At 50.3% G+C, this 18,566-nt stretch overlaps 1 protein-coding gene across 1 annotated transcript in view; it reads right to left on the bottom strand.

Moving 5' to 3' along the window:
* Window positions 1-18,566, bottom strand: part of MYO18B (myosin XVIIIB) — a 258,552-nt gene that overhangs the window by 145,405 nt on the left and 94,581 nt on the right. The window contains exons 22-25 of the mRNA XM_029922290.1: window positions 9,893-9,958; window positions 4,371-4,499; window positions 2,288-2,431; window positions 1,167-1,256 (exon numbers count right to left, since the gene is read on the bottom strand). Coding sequence (XP_029778150.1) covers window positions 1,167-1,256; window positions 2,288-2,431; window positions 4,371-4,499; window positions 9,893-9,958 — 429 coding nt within the window. The remainder of the gene's footprint in view (window positions 1-1,166; window positions 1,257-2,287; window positions 2,432-4,370; window positions 4,500-9,892; window positions 9,959-18,566) is intronic.

The raw sequence follows: 18,566 nt of genomic DNA, 5'->3' as shown, positions 1-18,566 counted from the left end.
AGCTCCCCGACCACATCCCACATTACACTGCGTGAATTTGCTTAGGAATATGGAATTTGCAGTCGTCCCCTGGGGCAGGGACTCTCTGACTTCCGTCCTCATCCCCAGCCTGTGAACTCAACACCCAGCTATAGGCCCTCAGCACAGTGATCATACCGCCACCCGCACCAATGTAATCTCCAACCACACGTTCCTCTCCACCCACGAGAGGCGGCCACCACTCCAGACCTGGTGTTCTTCTCCCCGTGGAAATATCTCTACACCATAATCATATGGCATATGCTCTACTCAATACACAGTATTGTCCTGCACATTTAAAAAATTAACACATTCAGGGGTGCTCGGGTGGCTCCGACTTTGACTCAGGTCATGATCTAGCAGTTCGTGAGTTCGGCCCTGCATTGGGCTCTGTGCTGACAGCTCAGAGCCTGGAGCCTGCTTTGGATTCTGAGTCTCCCTCTCTCTCTGCCCTCCTCTGCACACACTCTCCCTCTCTCTCTCAAAAATAAACATTAAAAAAATTGTTTTTGTCTGCACAAAAGCCAATGCAGAGCTTGAACTCATCAACTGTGAAATCATGACCTGAGCTGAAGTCACTTGCTCAACTGACTGAGCCCCCCAGGTGCCCTAGAACATTTGAACTCTTGAAACAAGAGTTTTGGGGAGCTATTGATTCCTTTTTGTGCCCATGTTTTTCCCTCCTGGAGAGTTTCTCTTTTTCCCATTGATTTAAGGAAGTTCTTTATATGTCCAAATACCCTTTGCTAGTTATATGTGTTGCAAATTTCACTACCCAGGATGTGGTGCGTCTTCACTTTATGCTTTGATAAACAGAAGTTGATTAATATAGTCAAACATATCATTTTTTTCCTCATAATTTGTGCTTTTGAGACTTGTGTCAGAAATTCTTCCCTTGGAGTCAGAGGATATGGGTTTCATTCTCAGTGCTCTGCATGCTAGTCATGTGGTCATGGGGAGATACCTAATATCCAAGAGCCTCAGTCTCCTCTTCTGTAAAATGGGAGTTATTTTGAGGGCTTATTTGTAAACCCTTTATCTGACGTTATTTTGTAAAGCACTTAGCAGAGTGCCAGGCACACCATTCCCTGTCCCATCAACAGACCCCACCCCACCCAGGGGACCCCACACAGGAGGGACAAGGGTACCTTGCTCTCTAGCAGGTCTGCATTCTGCCGGAGTTCCTTCCGTGCCTTCTCTGATTTTTCTAGCTTCTGTCTCAGCATTGTGAGCTCCTCCTATAAAAAGCAAATGCCTTAACAGAAGCCCTCCTGGATCAGAGCAAGGGAATCTGCCTGTGTTGAGCGCACGTGGGGAACGGAGCGTGAGCCTGCCAGTCTGTCTGTGACGATGCCCAGATGCCGAGTCCCCACAAGGGATGTTTTCTTGCCCCGTTTCTGAATATCAGTGTCTCTGCTCACGCAAGTCTGGGGCCAGCAGGCTCGCATGAGCATCCCAGTCCAGGGGCGGAACGCAGACCCTCAGAGTGAGCTGCTACGTGACCCAAGACTGAGTCTGGCTGAGTGGGAGGGTGGGCTTGGCCCTTCCTCTTCCCCAAGACCACTACCCTGCCAGTGGCTCTGTGTGATGCTCACGATACCGTCGTGAGGAGCAGCCTAAACGCCGGCCCACAGCAGACCACGGGGATGAACTGTGGAATGCGTATGGAAAGGGAGTCAGGCTATTGTGGAAAGAGAATCGGGAAGACCTCCGTGCAACTGGACATGGTGTGACTCTCAAAAAACATTTTTAGGTGAAAAATTCAAGGGGTAGGAAAATATAAACAGTATGCTACTGCTGGCGTATGAAAGAACAGAATCATGTGCGTGAATTGGCAAATTTTGCAACAATAAGCAACAGCAACGATAAGTCGGAAACCAATCGAAACAGTGACCTGTGGAAGGTGGGCGCCCCCAGGGTCGCAGGGACAGTAGCATGTCTCTGAGAGGCTAAGGAGACACAGGACTCAAAGATCGCACCACCAGGTCTCCCTGGATGACCAGGAAGTAAGCATGTGCCCCAGGTAGTCATGGGGCATCTGACCAGTGCCCACAAGCCCAGCATACAGCTGGACAGTGGATGGAGGGTAGTCTGCGTCTGTGCTGACTAGAGCAGAGTGACATCTGGAAGGGGCAACGAGGGCTGTGAGCGGAGCGTTCCTGGATCAGAATCTGCAGAGTGGAGACACAAGTCTGGGTGCAAGCATTAACACGGAAGGGGGCGGGTGAGGACGCGGCTGCCTGGCGTCTTGCCTGCCACAGGGACCGACCTCCTTGGCACGGAGCTGCTCGTCCCCAATGGTGGCACTCAGCAGGGGTCGGAGGGAACCAAGGAGCTGCCACCACGGCCAGTCCTTGACCGCCAAGAACACGGCCACATTCTTCTGGATGCACCGTGCGGCCAGGCGGCGAATCTGCAGGGAAGGAAAACCAGAAACTTGAGGGGTCCTTCCCAACACGGTAAAGGCAAAGAGGGCAAGGGGGTGGGAAAGGGGATGGAGAAAGTGAGTTCACATCTAAAGGAAGAGGCTGTGTAACTTAAACATTTGAAAGCCTTGCAATGGTATTGTAAGAGCGCAGTCCGGGGACGGGCGGCAGCTGCGTTGTGAGCTCCGCATCCGTGTAGACGTGTCCAGTCACTTGGATGCATGCCGGAAACTGTCCCATTGTGTCAACTATACTCCAGAAAAGTAAATGAAGACTTTTTTTTAATTAAAAATATTTTTTGAAAGCATTTCGGGGAGTCAGGCTCTGGGCATCAGGCATGATGTGGCAATTTAATCCTGCATAACCTAATAAGAAGAGGAGGAGGAGGGACTCTTTTGCAACAAAGTCACCTCTTGTATGGGGATGAGGTGCAAAAGTCACCGTGAAAGGCAGAAACGATCCATGAAAATCCCCCAAATTGCCCACAAGATACAAAGGGCAGGATGATCTTGCCAGTTGATAGTTAGGGGACAGGTATCATTTTAAGTGTTATTTAAACACGAATTCCATGCCTCTCCCTGAGTACGAGCTGGATAAAGCACCAATATACTGGGCTCCAGCCCCAGAGGGTCCAATGCAGGAAGTCGGGGTGGGGCCTGAGAATCTGCATGGCTAACAGATGCCTGGGTGATGTCGACCGGTTGGTCTGGGGACCACACTTTGAGAACCACCGAGATATGCATTCCTATCTCGGGGGCAGTGGGAGGGGGAACCACTACTGACTACCAGGCCAGGAGGTCCATCCCATCCTCACCATCACGAGAGCCGATGCCCATATGGCTGGTACGGGCCGGGCGGCCGGCTGAGCATCTTACAGACTCCATCCTCACTGCAGCCCCGGGAACGGAGGCTTTATTGTCACCCCCACTTTACAGGTGGGCAAACTGAGCCCCAGAGATGCTCTTCCCAACCACCAGCTCCGGTCGCCTGCTCAATATCCCCCCAGTGATGGGTTTGGGATTTGAAATCCTGCCAGTGTGGACACAGAATCCAGGGTTTTAATGAACCTCTCATCTAAATCAGTCTAAGGCATGAGCTACGGGAGGGCCGGGGGCCAGTGGGGTGGCCCACAATACTTTGAGTATTAACGTTGTCACCTTTTTCTGCTTTTGCCAAGTGCGTGTGCTTGAATTTACAAGTTCGCATCAACGGGGGGCATGTGGACTGCGGCCCATGCTCGCGGTAGCGCTTCGCGACCCGGGTGCGGAGGGACCGCCGCTCTGTGGTGTGCACTCCGCGCACACGGTCTCGACTCACCGTGACCCAGCCACTGGGGGGTTGTGCCCAGAGCCACGCTCCGTAACGTGATTCTCAGGGGGGCCGTCACACGTTTCTCCCCGGCATCAGCCACAGGGAGGAAATGCAGTCTCCAAAGGTCTCTGAGGGTGGCTCAGGACTGCGGACTCTGAACTGGCCGTCAGTCCCCAAAGCCTCAATGGCCAGGTCCTGCCGTGCCCTGTCTGCTGACCCAGGAAAGCCAAGTTCTCCAGAGATGGAACAGGTTGAAACCAGAACCGCCCCACAAGGGCTTGGACGAGCCCATGATCATCTAGATCACATCTGACATCCTTGGTCATTTGATGCCAATGTCCTAGAAGTAATCATCACATCTTGCAAAGTGTCACTTGGAGGTCCTACCATTGGGAGAGCCTAAGGACCGGCAGCACTAGTGCCATCGTGGGAGCCCGCAGACCTCCCCTCCCCCGCCCCGCGCTGCCCCCAGACCGACCGGATCTGAGACTACAAGTCGATAATACCACGCGTGAGTGTGAGAGGCGCGAGGTTACGGCGCCCAGATCAGTTCGGATGCTGCTTCTCTGGCATCTCCCACTCCGCAGGGCTGACCAGGCACACCGGCCGCCTTACCTTGAGCCTCTTGAATTCCTGCCGGGACAGGAAGCCTTTACAAGCTGCCTGGAACAGAGCGATGCTGTGAGACGCCAGCTTCTCTCGCTGCTTCTCAAGCCTCAGGACCACACCCGCCTTCAGGAAAACCTGGAAGGACACGAGGTGGCCGGTGACTCCTGTTCGGCTGAATCAGACTGTCTGAAGCGCGAGGCAGGTGCCACTCAGAGCCCAGCTTTTTCTTGCGCCCACCTGAGATACTTGTTAGCACGTGCCTGCGACCGGGGGTCTCACCTGTCAAAGCGTCTGTCTCCTAACGGCTTGTCTTTGCCTTCTTCTAGCCCCTGGATGCTCAGAGCACAGTCCCCATGAGTGGCACTGTCCCCACCAGGGAGCTGCTGGAAATGCCGAACCTGGGACCCCACCGGCTGAATCAGAGCGACAGTGTCACGTGACCCTCAGGGGACCCACACACAGTCTCATGAAACCACTGTCACTGTGGGGGCGCCTGGGGGGCTCAATGGGTGAAACACCTCGCTCTTGGTTTCAGCTTGAGTCATGAGCTCACGGTTCGTGAGTTTGAGTCCCACATCGGGCTCTGTGCTGACTGTGCAGAGCCTGCTTGGGATTCTCTCTCTCTTCTCTCCCTACCCCTCTTCACCTCTCTGTGTGTCTGTGTGTCTGTCTGTCTGTCTCTCAAAACAAACAAATAAACTTAGAAAGCCACACATTCTGTCAGGAGGGACCTGCCTAACCATCTCTGCACCACCATTGCCTGCAGAGGGGTGGGAGATGCAGATTCCCAGGCCTCGCCCCAGGAAGGGTTGAATCTGTGGGTTTAGTGGCAGCCCTGGGACCATACATTCTTTGCCGCTGGCCCGCTGAGGGAAGCCATGCCCTGGACATACTGGGTCCTGCCATATAAGGAGGGGCAGAGAATGTCGAGGGGGTGAGGGTAGCCCTCCGCGGCCGGGAGAGTGGCCGGGGCGGGGGGGGTGGAGGGAGGCCAGGTTAGCCACCGACAGGAGGTGCTCAAGGATCTTCACGGAAAACAGCTTGCGGTCCATGATCTCCAGGCCTCTCCACTCATCCATATGGATGGAGGCGCTCCGCAGCCAAGTGATCAATGCCTCCTTGGCACCCCATGCGGCCACTTTGCATACACTGCAGGGCACACAGAAGGCTTTTCTGAGAACCTGACACTCTGGGGCCAGGCCTGTTCGGCCAGCCTGGTAAGGGCTGCCTCCCCAGAGGCGAAGAAAAGATGCCCTAGAGGCCTGGGACTTGAGTCAGCGACAAGGGGTGGGGGTCGCTTTTCGGATGCCCGCACGCGGCTCATTTCTATGACCTGGTGTGTTTGTCTGTCACGTGTGTCTTCTCACCCCAAAGATGCGCAATTTCCCTGGGGGCACTGGATGGCTCCGTCTTATCAGTGGCATTATCAAGTCATAGGGGACAGTACCAATGTTTCGTGTCAGAATCAACCACGTTACCTGACACGTGCAGGTAAAGTACTGAATATGCTAATGCTGTATGGTAGTTACTTCGATCCCCCCACTTTATGGAAGGAAAAATGAAGGCTGACAACAGCATTTCCCCACGACCCTCCACTAGCGAGCAGCAGCAGCAGCAACATCGCCCTTTGACTCCAGACCAGACTGAACGTAATTAACATTTGCACGGCATCTAGAGTTTTCAGATTTTCTCCTCTGTTCCATTTTAATAAAAAAACAACCGTATGAGGAATCCATTGGCCCAGGGAGATTATGTAATTGACTTAAGTTCACATAATCTCGATCACCGAAGCCAAGGTCACCTCCGGCACCCTCTCTCAATATCAGCAGGAAGCTCTTCATTTCCTCATTTGCTACGGTGCAAACGCCTGAAGTTTGGGGCTGAATTGCAGTTTGATTCCAGGTGAACAAAGGGTCTCGATCGATCGTCCATTCCCCCCAAACCTATTTGCTGTAATGGTGCCCGCCCCGCCCGTCCCACGGCGAACCCTTCCTCAACAGGAAGGTGAGAATCTGCACGCCCAGTCCGCACCAACTCTGTTTTTGCAATCTTCCCTGGGTTTACAGAACGCTTCCTATCAGCCAGAGCCACCAAGACAATTAGCCTCATTGAAATAAAGACACGACTGACTCATTACCTATCAGATTGTCTCAATAATGACTGTATTAATTTCACAAGCTAGTGAGTCCCAAAAGCTGCTATAAAAAAAAATCAATGATCAAAATGATGACAGCCCTAGTTCGTATATTACAAAAGGCGGCGGGTGCTGCCAAAACCACTATTGATTAAGTATGAAGCTTTCATTAAAAAGATAATTGGAAACGACCATACACAGAATGGAAATAAGTCATGGGCTTGCAGAATCTTATCTGTATTTTTTTTTTCCTTTTAAAGAGCACATTGCCAACCAGAGGGCCCACGGCCCGTGGGATTCCACCTTTTTCATAAATGGCACGGCCCTCAGCACAGGCCTCCATGAGGCACCAGACGCTGAGAATCACAAAGAAAAATCTAAATGATTCGCCTTTCGTGAGTCCAGTGGCTTATCGGGCGCAAGCAGAGTGTAATATCCCAACAGCCCCACAATGAAGGAATCCGTGGGGCCCACCGCATTGCAAACTGGTTTTCCTCTAAAAATGCTGAAGACCAAGGTTTAAAATTCTGATATCGCAGTAGCTCCCATATCTGGGACCGCTGAGACTTAGCTCCCATCCTAGTCATTTTCCAGATTAGAAGAGTTTCATTCTTTAATCAGTCAAATGTTATCCTATTTGATAAGTCTCTGGCCCCACTGACAAATGCATTCAAGAAATAAATGACAACGGACTGCCGGGGGCAGGGGGGCAGTGGCTCCATTTTACAAATGAGGAAACAGAGGCTCAGAGAGGCTAAATCGCTCACTCAGGATTCACAGTTAGAAAGTTAGTGGAGTCAAGGGGCACGTGGGTGGCCCAGGCGGTTAAGCATCCAACTTCCGCTCAGGTCATGACCTCACGGCTCCGGAGTTCGAGCCCCTTGTGGGATTCTCTGCTGTCAGAGCAGAGCCTGCCTCGGATCCTCTGTCTCCCTCTCTGCCCCTCCCCCACTTGCGCTCTGGGATGTGGACCAGATCTGCCTGTCCTTCTCTTCCCTTTGTGATCTCCCCACCTATGAAGTGTCCAATCCTGGGGTGCCTGGGTGGCTCAGTCAGTTAAGTGTCCGACTCAGTTTCAGCTCAGGTCGTGATTTCATGGTTCGTGAGTTCAAGCCCAGCCTCAGGCTCTGTGCTTGGGATTCTGTCTTCCTGTCTCTCAGCATCCCCCCCCCCTACTCGTACTCTCTCTCTCTCTCTTTCTCTCTCTCAAAATAAATACATATTTGAAAAAAAAAAGAGAAGTGTCTGATCCTGCCATGCCTCATCTGCCCAGAAAGACTGCAGTCTAGCCTAGCTTCCAAAGGATAGATGGACTTTAATTTGCCTTTGACTGCTGTCTTAATGAATACCAAGTATTACTTGAGAACAGCAATGGTGTTTTTGTTCATAATTAGGATGTTTTGGCTTCTAGGTTTCTTGCCCTCACTATGTGAAAATGCATACAAAGACTTCTCTTCCTCTGTTTTCTTCCTTGCTCTACAATAGTGGCTAGGCTTATAGAGACTGATTTTTTAAAAAATTTATGTAATTTTGAGAGACAAGGAGAAACAGAGCACCAGCAGGGGAGGGGCAGAGAGAGAGGGAGGCACAGAATCTGAAGCAGGCTCCAGGCTCTGAGCTGTCAGCACAGACCCCAACTCAGGGCTCAAACCCACGAACCGTGAGATCATGACCTGAGCCGAAGTTGGTCGCTTAACCAACTGAGCCACCCAGGCACCCCTAGAGACTGATTTTTGTATTCGTGTAATAACTGAGTAATTATCTAGACCAGCAGTTGTCAAACTTGAACATGGAATGGAGTTCTGGAGAGGGCTTGTAACGACCCAGACTTCTGGATCCTACCAGAGTTGCAGATTCACTAGGTCTGCAGTGGGGGACATCCAAATGTTTCTGTTTCTAGATGTTTCTAGCAAGTTCTCCGTGGTCCAGAGACTGTGTTTTGAGAACTGCTGGTCTGCAAGGATGAAGTTCTTGGTACTGAAGAACACGGGCTCTGACTCTGGGCCACCCAGACGTGTGTGTGAGGCACGAGTGTTAGACTCCACTAGTAAATAGCAGAACTCAGTGCATGGAGAAGACTGTGGGGTTCAGGGCCATACAGGTCTTCATGGGAGCTGTCACTGGTTTCGTAGCTAACTCCAAGGCCTTGAAAGGGGCTTACTTCCCAGAGGCGCATCTTCCCCACCTGGAAGAAGGGATTTCCTAATGATCTCCCAGGAAGTTTTGAGGGAAAAGAGGAACCCTGGGAGAAGTGTCTGGCGTAGCACCAGGCGTGCGCCCAGGAACTGACAGGTTCATCCCCCCTACTGGAAAGGTCTGTGAACTCCCACCACTGCCGACTTGACAGTGGGATAAATCAGGGAGGGACCACAGGCCACCGTATGGTTTAGCAGGAGCAAGAGGCCTGGGGGAGGCCTGCGTGGCTATGGGGTAATGACTGTATGAAAGACTGTGCTCTCCAAGGCCAGCGTCATGGGAGTCCCAGAATGACTAATGGCCAATGAGGCCACCGCAGCGGGTTTCTGGAGAGCCTGGGCCCTCCCCCAGCACCCCACATGGCACCTGGAGGCAGCAGGTGCCTGACATGGGTTTATTGGTTGATGTTAGTCAATCAGGAGATGAGTGGGGGATGTGGGCGGGGCAGTCGTTCCTTTGGTCTGTTTTCTCCCCAGTTTCTGTTTCTGCACCTTGCCATTCTCCCCTGCCTGCCACAGTCCTTGAGTTTGCTTCCCACCCCAGAGCCCCAGAACACTAGCTCCGGGAGATGGCAAGGGGTCTTCCCCAAAGAGAAAAGGGTTAGCCCTTAATACAGTATTTGCCCCCTTGAAAACTTGGAGGCTATATAGGCATTTCAGGACTCTGTGAAGTCCTTCTCTGAATGTTAAAGCATTTTTGGAAAAGCTTCGGGCCCAACACCAGTTTGAAACGAGCGATTTCCCTCAGCGTTAACATCACGTGCCTCCTTGCTGAGCCCTGACTTTTCGCTGACTGCTGCTAATCAGCGGGACTATGAGCCAGGGTACAGTTGGTTGCAAAGTAAAAGTTGAAAGGCTCTGGGTGAAGATGAGTGTTTCTTCTCGGGTTTACGGCAGCCCTTTCGGAGGCTCAGAAAGTCCTGCTGAGGGCCAGGGTGCAAACTCGTCGAGACCACGGAGGTCCCTGGGAGGGTGACCTCTAACGACTAGTACTTCCCAATGTCGTTGACTCCCACACAATATCGCTTTTTCTTCCTCACCTTGTAAGATGGGCAGGGCAGAAAATCACAAGCCCTGTCTTCAGGTGGGTGAAGAGGAGGCCCGCACAGGGAGTGGACAAAACGGTAGGACCAGAACTGGGGTTCCTCTGGGTCCCCGATGGGATGAACAGAGTGACAGAAGAAGGAAGCTCTACTCACCCGGCTGTGCCCAACGACCACTGCCTTCTTCTCCAGATCCAGGGTCTGCAGGAGCTCCTCCACAGCCTGGGGAGAAAGGGGACCGGGACAGAATGAGGCGGACTCCCAAAGGGCAGGGCAGGTTGGTTGGACGGCTGGTGCTTGGGAAAGAGAGGATGGCTCCACATGTGTGTGAGCCTGAGAACTGAGCCCCATCTCACCCGGGCAAGGACGGAGGATGAGCGTGTATTGAGGGCCTACCGTATACCATCTGCTCTGCTGGGACCTTCATGGATACCATCTCCCAGTATCTCCATGGCAACCCAAGGGGGACCCTCACACTACTGTGTCCATTTACAGAGGAATAAACCCAAAGATGCAAGGATGTGTCTTCTGTGGAAGACAGAGGGAAGTTCCTTTAAAAACTAAGCCTAGCAGGGCACCTGGGTGTCTCTGTCAGTTGAGCGTCCGACTTTGGCTCAGGTCATGATCTCGTACTTTGTAGGTTTGAGCCTTGCATCAGCCTCTGTGCTGACAGCTCAGAGCCTGGAGCCTGCTTCCGATTCTGTGTCTCCCTCTCTCTCTGCCACTCCCCTGCTCGCGCTCTGTCTCTCTCTCTCTCAAAAATAAATAATAAACATTAAAAATAAATTTTTTAAATTAAACCTAGAATTATCATAGGATCCAACAAGTCCCATTCTGGGTATATACCAAGAAAAGTGAAAACAGGGACCTGAGGAGATACTGATGCACACACATTCATAGCAGCGTTATTCACAACAGCAAAAGGTGAAACCAGCCCCGGGTCCACCTACAGGCGAGTGGATTCACACAATGTAGGATCTACACCCAATGGGGCATTAATCAGCTTTAAAAGGGAAGGAGATTCTACACCGGTTTGGACATGGATGGAGCCTGAGTGCATGGTGTTCAGTGAAGTAAGCCAGTCACACAAAGACAAATGACCCCATTTACCGAGCTGCCTAAGGACTACTCAGATCATGGAGACAGAAAGTAGAACGTCGGTGCCACAGGCTGGGGAAGGGGTGAATTAGGGTTTCCTGGGGACAGAGTTCCAGTCTTGCAAGAGGAGGTCATCTGGAGACGTGCTGTAGTGCTGGTTGCACAACACTGGGAATGTACTTGATCCCACCAATCTGCACACTTCAAATAGTTATAATGACACATTTCATGTAATGTAGATTGTACCACAATTTTTTAAAAATGAAGGCAGGGGCGCCTGGGTGGCTCAGTTGGGTAAGCGTCTGACTTTGGCTCCAGTCATGATCTCACGGTTTGTGGGTTCGAGTCTTGCATCAGGCTCTGTGCTGATAGTGCAGAGCCTGCTTGGGATTCTCTCTCCCTCTCTCTCTGCCCCTCTCCCACTTGCTCACACACACTCTATCTCTCTATCTCAAAATTTAAATTAAAAAAAATTTTAAATCTTAAATTAAAAAAAAAAAAGATGGGGCACCTAGCTGTCTTAGTCGGTTGGTTGAGCATCCAACTCTTGGTGTCAGCTCAGGGCATGGACTTGCAGTTTTGTAATTTTGAGCCCTGAATTGGGCTCTGCACTGACAGCAGGGAATGAGCCTGGGGTTCTCACTCTCCTTTACTCCCTGCCCCTCCCCCACTCATACTATCTTTGTCTCCCTAAAAATACATAAATAAATAAACTTAAACTTAAAAAAAATGAAGGCATTTCGCCAGAGTTGTACATCATATGTGGGCAGGCCACATGGCAACCTGGTTAATGTCACCACTTCACACGCCCAGGGTGGTTCCCAAGGGACCCCAGGCCACTAGGACTTCACCTTGTGTGACTGAGGTTTGCTGTGACAGCCTCCCCAGGCCTCAGTCCCTCCCTCGCTGTACTTGTCAGAGACTCTGCCTGGTGGGTACAGACATTAGCTGACTAATGGCATGGCTGTTAGGCTTCCATGCCCGACCTGGAGTCGGGAGGGGGGGCCTGTGTTTCCTTCTCTTATTTCCTCTGCTGCACCTGCTACTGGTCTCTGCATACAGCAGGAGCTCAGTAGGTACGATGACTGAGTGAACAAACAAATGAGTGATCCCACAGGGGTGGGAGGGGTGGGGGACAGAAGGAGAAAGGCAGCCCCACGCAGGAGAAACAAATTCACTCGGAGAGATTTCCTGAATGTGGCATTGGCCACAGCACAGCCACTTACTGGCATTTTCCTTCGTCATCAAGGTCTGCAGGGTCTGAAATAGCCCTGGGGGAAAACTGTACCCTCAGAAAAATGCAGGTCACACCTGGTTCCTCTGTGCCTGCAATTCCCCTCCTACTCCGCCTCCACACCACCCTTCATGGACCTTCCATTCACTGAACATCACAGCCTGTTTTCGGAATAAACTGTCAGGAAAGTAATTGCCACACTTGGGAAACAAAAGGTATTATGGGCCTGGTGTAATTTACTAGATGAGTTTCAATTCCACGGGTCATCAGGATCATGGAAAATTTCCTAAGATACTTAAAAAAAAAAAGCATATTAAAAGTCTGGTCCAAGACTATAATCTAGGAGCTATTTTCCTCCTCTGACCTCTCGGAAGAACATTCTGTAATGCCCCTCCCAAAATTCAGCAGTTTCACTTACGACATTTTAGCCAAAAATGTTCCAAGGGAGCTATAGGCAGCAAAATGCATAAAAACCAATATATCCAAAACACAGTGTCTTTCCTCTCTGCACAAGAGCAAAACAAAATAAAAATTGACTGAAAATAAGACAGATGGAGGAAGAATACATGAAACCGACAGCCAATGAAATTATGAAACTTTTCTAAGGTGACCTTGGATGTAGCATCCAGAGTAGATGTTTTGGAGGAGAGGAAACATTCAGGACTGGGAGGTAGAGCCACTTGGGCTGAGGGCCTGGTTTTACCCCTCACGAGCACGTGACCTTGGACGAGCACATTACTTTGAGCTCTGGGTTCCTCTTCAGAACAATGGGGAAGAAATGATCACATCTGTTTCCGAAGTTTCTGTGGTTGTTCCTGCAGAGAGCTCCGTGGCATACAGTAGGTGCTCAATAAACATGATGAGTTAGTCCTAATGACCTTGAAGTAGTCCTACTGGCTCCATCTTCGTCAAACTTAGTAGAGTTTGTACAGGCCATAAAACAAGCCCCTGTGTCTCGGGTGCACCCCCAAACACTGCCAAAACACACTCCCAGCCACCCAGCATTCAAGGATTCCTGCCCGTATCTCCTCTTTCCTGTAGATGTGTACGAAGCCAAGAAGATCAGGCCTAACAGAGGCATTCTGTCCCATTGATCTCATTTTACAGGTAAGAAAGCTTACGTCCAAAATGATAGCTCCTACGGGTGGCTGCAGCCATGGAAGAATGTTTCTGACCCTCATTTCCCTCACTTGCAATATGGCAACAAGCTTCCCTGCCTAGACCTTACGGTGTTGGGACAATTCATAGAGAATATGGGTAAAGTGATGTTGCACTTAACTGCCATTATTGTTATCATAATGAGTATTACTCTGAGGTGGAATTTATGAAATGGGCACTTATATAGGTAAATTATCAGTGTTTGCATTCATTTCTACATCATGTAAATCGCTGTCCAACAGCCCGTTGGCGGGAGACAGGACAAGAATTTGGATTACTGTAACGAATCTCTTCCTTGTCCCGCGTCTTTATGGAATTGGCTGTCCCATCCGACTTGTTCAGATGTTTGAGGTTTGACCCTCCCCTCATGGAATGCTGAGTAAAATGTTGGCCATTCTGTTCCAAGAAAACAGTTAAAGAGTTTTCTCTTGTGCTTTTGAGTCTGAGCATGGCTCTCAGTGCTTTATACATAAGCCATTTTGTTTTCAAACCTCTGCGACAGATGTGACTTTATGCCCATTTTACAGACAAGGAGAGTGAGGTCCAGTTTCATGAAAGGACCTGCCAAAAATTACATGCTAGGAAATGGTGGAGGGAAATACAACCCCAGGGAATCAGATTCTTGAGTTTGTTCTAGGGATCCTGTCCACCTTCACTACTCAGTGACCATGTGGTGCTGAGCAAGCCACACCTGCTCTCCGATCCTCTGTGCCCCGTTCTGGGATGTAGGGTAATCAAAAAATCTAGGATGGAGTGGAGATTAAATGAAGTCACAAAGGTAGCATGTGGGAGTAGAGGATGGTAGAGGAAGGAACTGGATAAATCCTCTGAGCCTCCCCCTCCCTGAAAAAAACAGTGATAAAAATGGATGCAACCTTCAAAAACAACAAGTTTGATACTCTGGAAATTGAGCAAGGGGATACAACAGATGGAGAAGCATTTGTTCAAGAGAAACTATTGAATCTCCGGTAAGACCAGTCAGAGATTGTGACAATCTTGACCCTGGCTTCCCTGGTCCCTGTCTAGCTCTGGCAGGGGGGGAATCCTACCCGGGGAGGCCAGCTGTGAAAACCAGTGGCTATCCTGCCTGGAGGGGCTCACTTACACGGAGCGACATTCAGGAAAGCCTCACACCCAAGGTCGTTGTCAGAGACAGTAGTGGTCTTGGCAGCAAGGAAAGGGAGAAAGTCAATGGCACAGCTAGCCTGAGATTTTTTCAGGATTGGGGCAAGCAATGGACATTGACTAGCCAAGGGCTTTATAAGGAGATATAGGAAATGGACAGTCATGGGGGCCTTGAGAAGCCCCCACATACTCTTGGCAATCTGGAGTGAAGCACACACGCTCAAGGGTACGCTCAGGACAGGAGGGACGGACAGAGTCCTTAGCTATCTAGACATGTCTATTTAAACACAAGGCCCAGGCGCCTGGGGGGCTCAGTTGTTTAAGCGCCCAACGTCGGCTCAGGTCATGATCTCACAGTTCAGGGCTTTGAGCCCCATATCGGGCTCTGTGCTGACAGCTCAGAGCCTGAAACCTGCTTCGGATTCTGTGTCTCCCTCTCTGTCTCTGCCCCTCCCCCGCTAGTACTCCGTCTCTCTGTCTCTCAAAAGTAAATTTTGAAAAACACTAAAAAGTAAATAAACATTAGGCCACATACATTGGCGGAAAATCTATGAAAGGCCAAACAAAGAGGAAAATCTGTGGCTCAAATGTCTGAACACAGACCACATCTCCCAACCCACACGTGCCTCCATTTAAATTAGGTAAAGGCTCGAAAAGGTGCTGTGCTGACAGCTAAACCATGCTAACAAAGGGGAACCCCTGAGGACCCAGGATTTAGAAGAACAACAGGAATGAAAAACCCAAGTGGAGATATCAGTAATCTCTCAAGGTGGGGGAGACAGAATAAATCTAGTTCAGATAAGTGACTAAATGATTAGGGGAGAGATCGGAATCTGGAGATGCTACAATGGATTATGTAAAATGTCCAGTGTTCAGCAAAAAAAAAGTATGTATATTTATACACACACACTCACACACACACGACATACAGAGAAACTGGAAAGTGTGATGTATACCCTCAAGGAAACAAACACATAAACAACACAGACAGCCAAGCGGCTAGCATATTGCACACGGATTGCCTGGCGCTTGCTACATTTCAACAAATACTAATAAGTGGTGGGCATGAGGTTATGAGGCTCTCTTAGGCACCAGGGAGTGATAAGCACAGCTTCACTTTCATCTCCACCCTTCCAGGCTCAAAGAATGAGTCCTTGACTGCATGCGGGAGAAGCCCAGCTCCTGCCCTTGCTTACAGAGCCCCTCTGCATCCTAGAATTTTGTAAAGAGCTCTCTCTTCAATGTTCAACAAGGAGGCATCCAATAAGCATGTGGTCTCACATCTCACATTAAGCTTAACATGCCAAACAGTGAGGGAGAGACTCCAGGAATAATGGAGGCCCATGGCCGGGAATTCTTCTTCAACTCACTCCTAGGCGAGGAGTGTGGTGCATAGAATCCATGTCTGTGGAATTGAATGCTTACCCAGAGGACCATTTGACTGCTGTGAGCACACCACCTCCTCCCTGATACCCACACGATGACCCAATGGCCACCACAGCCCAAGGGCTGCCATTTGTCGCATACCTGCTACATGCCAGGCCCTTTGTTACACCCTTTTTCCTGTTGCCTGTGCTCACATAGCTATTGAATATCAAGTGTGGATGACTGGAAAGAGAGATGGCAGAAAGGCGGACTTGAGTACAAGTCTGTCTGACTCTAAGCCACTTGCTTTCAACTACTGAGCTCTCCCTTACACAATTATCAAACCAACCTGTGAGGGGGGCTAACCACAATGGTTAACTCCATATGGTCAGGACTGTAAATAGAATGCATGAACACACACACACACACACACACACACACACACACACACAGTTGGGTTGGTCACTGAGTGGGAAATGTGTACAAGTATTAAAGCAGTAAACATGCACTGAGGAAGACAGTGAGGGGAGCAAGAAAAGCATGGTGAATACATTGCGAAGCTAAGGCCATGGCCACCCCTGAATCATAATTCAGCACTCTTCAAGCGGACAGCTACCCCTCCCAGCCTGGGGCCCCTCCCCAGCAGAAAGGGGCTCAGATAAATCCACAGGCAGCTGGGGGTGTCCACAAGGGTCTGAGATGGAACAAGAGGGGCTGCCTTCAGGAAGATAGATTGACATCTCTTAATTGTGTTCTTCAGATCAAGTCCCCAGGGACAGAGATTTTGTTGGCTAAAATCAATCAACACTGTAGGCACTCTGAGAAGAGGGCAGGCCCTAGGGTTTCCTCGCATCGATCGGGAAGACTTGGCAGGTCCTGCCTGAGCAGCAGAGAGATTGAAGTGACCAGAATCTGAGACAGGGCCAAGGTGAGCGGACCTGCTTGAAATCCCACCATTACAGTCACTCTGGGTGGGCTTCAGTGCAGGTGAATGCACAGTCTTAGCCAGACGGATAATGGGACAGACGAATGGGACCAAGATGATCAGAGCTGGGGACCAGGGTCATTCTGGAGACCCGAGCATGTGCCTGGGTATCTAGAAGGAGGGACAGGGGCATCTGGAACCTCCGGCGATGGGGGTGAGGATGCTGCTCCCTAGAGAAGACCGTGGAAGGACCACATGGACAGGAATTTCTTCATGACCCTGCTTAAGCTTGTTCAAGTACTGAACAGGTTCTATGCCACGCCCCTGCCAATGACTGCTCAGCTGACCATCACCGACCACCTGATAAAGCCCAGACTCTCTTGTCCTGCCAGCAGTGACCCATGGCCTGGCCTCTGCCAACATCCTTGGCAACCTTTGTGCTCCAGCCACACTAAATTACCCATGTAACCTCGTCACTGAATGTTTGCACATGCTGTACCCAGTATGGGTCCCCTTCGCTCTCTCTTACCTAATTCCTTCAAACTGTCCCATAGGGTTCAACTCAATTAGCACCTTCTCTGAGGTGTCTTCCCTGAATGCCACACTCTCACCGCAACTGCAAACAACAAATGTTTCAGTAAGGGTGTTCCCTGGGGGTGTCCCAAAGCCATCCCTCTGCATGGGAATTGCCTATTTTAGCCTTTCCCTCACCCAGTGAGACTGTCTTCTGTCCATCCCTGCATCTTGGGAATGCAGCACAGAGCCTGGTGAAAAGCAGGCGCTTGGTTAGAGCTGGATGGAATCAAGGATAATGGCTCTAAATTACCATCATGGAAGGCACATTCCGTACAGAAATCCACCAGATGCCTTGCCTATCCTCACAAGGCTCCCGTTAAAAAGTCTTATGTGAACATGAAAAGATGCTCAACAGCCACTCAACATCAGAGAACTGCAAATCAAAACCACAATGGTGCACCGCTTCACACCCCTTTGGATGGTGCCCATCAAAACACAAACAAAACCAAAAATCTGAAAATGACAAATGTTGGCATGGCTGTGGAGACCCTGGAAGCCTTGTGCACTGTGGGCAGGAATATAAAATGGTGCACCTGCCATGGAAAACAGTGTGGCATTTTCTCAAAAAAAAAAAAAAACACAAAACCACAGGGTGACCCTATGCTCCCACAAGTCTACCTCCAGGTATATACCCCCAAAGAAATGGAAGCAGGGTCTCCAAGATCCATTTGTACCCCTATGTTCATAGCAGCATTGTTTTACAATCGCCAAAAGGGAGAAGCGACTCAAGTGTGCACTGACAGACGGATCTGCACACAGTGGACTGAATATGAGCCATCCTTACAAGGAAGGCAAATCCGACACAAGCTAAGGCAGGACGAATCCTGAGCACTTACGCTAAGTGCAAGCAGCCAGGCACAAAAGGACAGGAACTCTGGGATTCTACTTATACGAGGCTCCTAGAGCGGTCGGATCCACAGCGACAGAAAGTAGAGTAGTGGTAGCTAGGGGCTAATGGGGAGCTGGTGTTTCTTGGGGGACAGAGTTTCAGTTTTACAAGATGAAAGAGGCTCTGGAGACGGATGGTGGTGCTGGCTGTTCAGCGAAATAATGGACTCCATGCCGTTGAACTGTGTGCTTAAAAACCGTTAAGATGATAAATGTAGGCTGGGTGTCGTGGATTGTCCCACAATAAATAGCACAAAAGCCCAGCGTGTGGAATCCGAGAGCCCGCATTCAAATCCCAGCTCCCAGAACCGGGCTGGTGGTGATGGCCTCAGTCGCCTCCACTGTAAAATGGGGCTAAATCCCACAGTGGGAAGTCCTTCTCTCATGAAGGATCGCCGTTCCAGGTGAAGGATCGCTGTTCCAGATGAAGGATCGCCATTCCAGGTGAAGGATCTGTAACT

The sequence above is a fragment of the Suricata suricatta genome, chromosome 14 (assembly GCF_006229205.1).
Source record: "Suricata suricatta isolate VVHF042 chromosome 14, meerkat_22Aug2017_6uvM2_HiC, whole genome shotgun sequence".
Classification (NCBI taxonomy): Eukaryota; Metazoa; Chordata; class Mammalia; order Carnivora; family Herpestidae; genus Suricata; species Suricata suricatta.
Note: the sequence above shows the minus strand (reverse complement) of the source record. Positions and strands in the feature narration are given on the sequence as shown.